General features: G+C 39.8%; 1 protein-coding gene across 1 annotated transcript in view; it reads right to left on the bottom strand.

Annotated features, from left to right (window-relative positions):
• LOC107096937 (solute carrier family 2, facilitated glucose transporter member 5-like) overlaps positions 1 to 1,951 on the bottom strand; it is a 29,448-nt gene that overhangs the window by 25,750 nt on the left and 1,747 nt on the right. The window contains exon 2 of the mRNA XM_015393851.1: positions 1,328 to 1,426. Coding sequence (XP_015249337.1) covers positions 1,328 to 1,426 — 99 coding nt within the window. The remainder of the gene's footprint in view (positions 1 to 1,327; positions 1,427 to 1,951) is intronic.

Genomic DNA, 1,951 nt, shown 5'->3' with positions numbered 1-1,951 from the left:
TATGTCTGGCATGACTGATATTTTCCTGTCCGGTCACAGAGTTACTTCATGGTCAGATTCCAACAGATTTGGGATTGCTATAAGAAAAACACAGTTTGACTGACATCATGCATCGTGGATTTAACACTACGGTTATGTGCTGGTGAGGAATCTCAGTCATCCAGGTCATAGCCATTCCAAAAAAGTTAAAAAAAAAAACAAACCACTGGAATTTGTTTCCAAGTTGAAGACGTTTCTCTTCCCATCCAGGAAGCTTTTTCAATTAAAAATGTCAGGAATAGTGTTGAGTTCCAGGTTTTATAAAGTAGCCCAACAAAGCCTTGTTTTTGTTTAGAAAACATGCAAAATTGTCTCTACATGGGGAGCCGTTACAGGGGAATTGTTGGCCTGCCTGAATTACTGAGGTCTTTTGTTCCCCCATAAAGGTTTTGGGGTTTGTCCGTTTCAATTTGCATGTGTTCTAAGCTACTTTAGCTGTGTTAGGATTATTATTATCGGTGATGTGTGAGTCTGTTAAACCGTAAAACCTGCCCTCTGTGTCAGAACTAATGTTTTCCCAAGTAGTTTATCTAATTACGGTAGGAAAGTTCCTCTGCCAGAATATATAGTTCATTCTGTACATTGAAAAGATTTGAGAATGGAATTAGAGCGGCAGCCTTGATCTAAGAACAAAGTGTAATATTTCGATAAGGCTGGAGCCATGGATGTCTCCTCATTTACAAACGTGTAATGATTTAATGATGTGATGGTGATGTGATGAAGTGGCAGACTGGAGTTGTATGAAATGCTTTTCTAACTGTGATTCGGGGCCACTCCATCCAGATTGTTCAGCAGCTGCCTTCTGTAACTCTAAGCAACTTCTCTCGTCTGAAGAGGATTATAATTTCTGTTGTCATGTCTCCTGTTTTTTTAATACATTTTGAAGTGTTATTTAAGGAGTTTGTCCTGAGGGACCCCTTCTCAGGAAAAAAAAATGGAGAGGGAATGCTTCAAGGTGTAACCATGGAGCTTTCCATAACAGCTGGCATCGTTCTGTGACACATGATGCGTTCAATAGATGTAGTAAAACCTCTGGTTGACTTTCTGTTACTTGCTGCAAAGTCACTGATACTGTGCAAGCAACTGTCTGCTGCTACATGCTCGTCCAGGAAGATCAGGATCTGCTGTAAATCCATAACTGCATGCAGCCAGCTGGGTTTCCTTAGATTAAATACTGTTCACCAGTCTGACTGGATAATCTGAAGGAGACCTGATGCAACATGTTGTGATTTCGAGATTTAAACTGAACTTAATGTGAATAGACTTTAAGAGAGGATGTGTGTCTCACCGCAGCAGGGGAGTTGACCACAGCCAGGTTGTAGCCATACAGCATGGAGCTCCCGAAGGAGGTCAAGAAAGCCACGGCTAACAGAGAGCCCGTCAGCTGCTGCAACAGAAGAGGAGAAGAGTGTTGAAGTGGAGCACATCCATAAACAGCAGCTTTAAATTGCTCCTTGGTATCTTTCAAGTCAAGTGAAAAAAACAGACATCTTGTCCAAAGTGAGCTTGACCAATTTTCCTAGCAGAAATAGTCCCTCTGCTCAAATAAACCCCTTTATTAAGTTTCTATAGCCACCTGAGAAAAAACCGGGAAAAACATAACATATGATTTCATATCCAACCAATTATACAAAGAATACGGAATATCATGTATTAGTTAGTGCAGAAATTATCAAATAAAGTCAAACATCTTTGTTTTACAGTTTTTATAAGCTGATTTGATTTGGTTCTAATGCTCATTAACTTAAAATCTAATGTTATCGCTATCAACAGGTTCTTAACTGTCATTACTTACTACCCCCCCACCACCACCATAAAAGCAGACATCCTGTCTACTTTTAAAACTAGGCTCAAAATGTTATTTTTTTAATAAGACCAGAGGCCCGACTCCGTTGTCCATTAGAAATGCGAT

The sequence above is a fragment of the Cyprinodon variegatus genome, unplaced genomic scaffold, assembly GCF_000732505.1.
Source record: "Cyprinodon variegatus isolate N-32 unplaced genomic scaffold, C_variegatus-1.0 Scaffold660, whole genome shotgun sequence".
Taxonomy (NCBI): Eukaryota; Metazoa; Chordata; class Actinopteri; order Cyprinodontiformes; family Cyprinodontidae; genus Cyprinodon; species Cyprinodon variegatus.
Note: the sequence above shows the minus strand (reverse complement) of the source record. Positions and strands in the feature narration are given on the sequence as shown.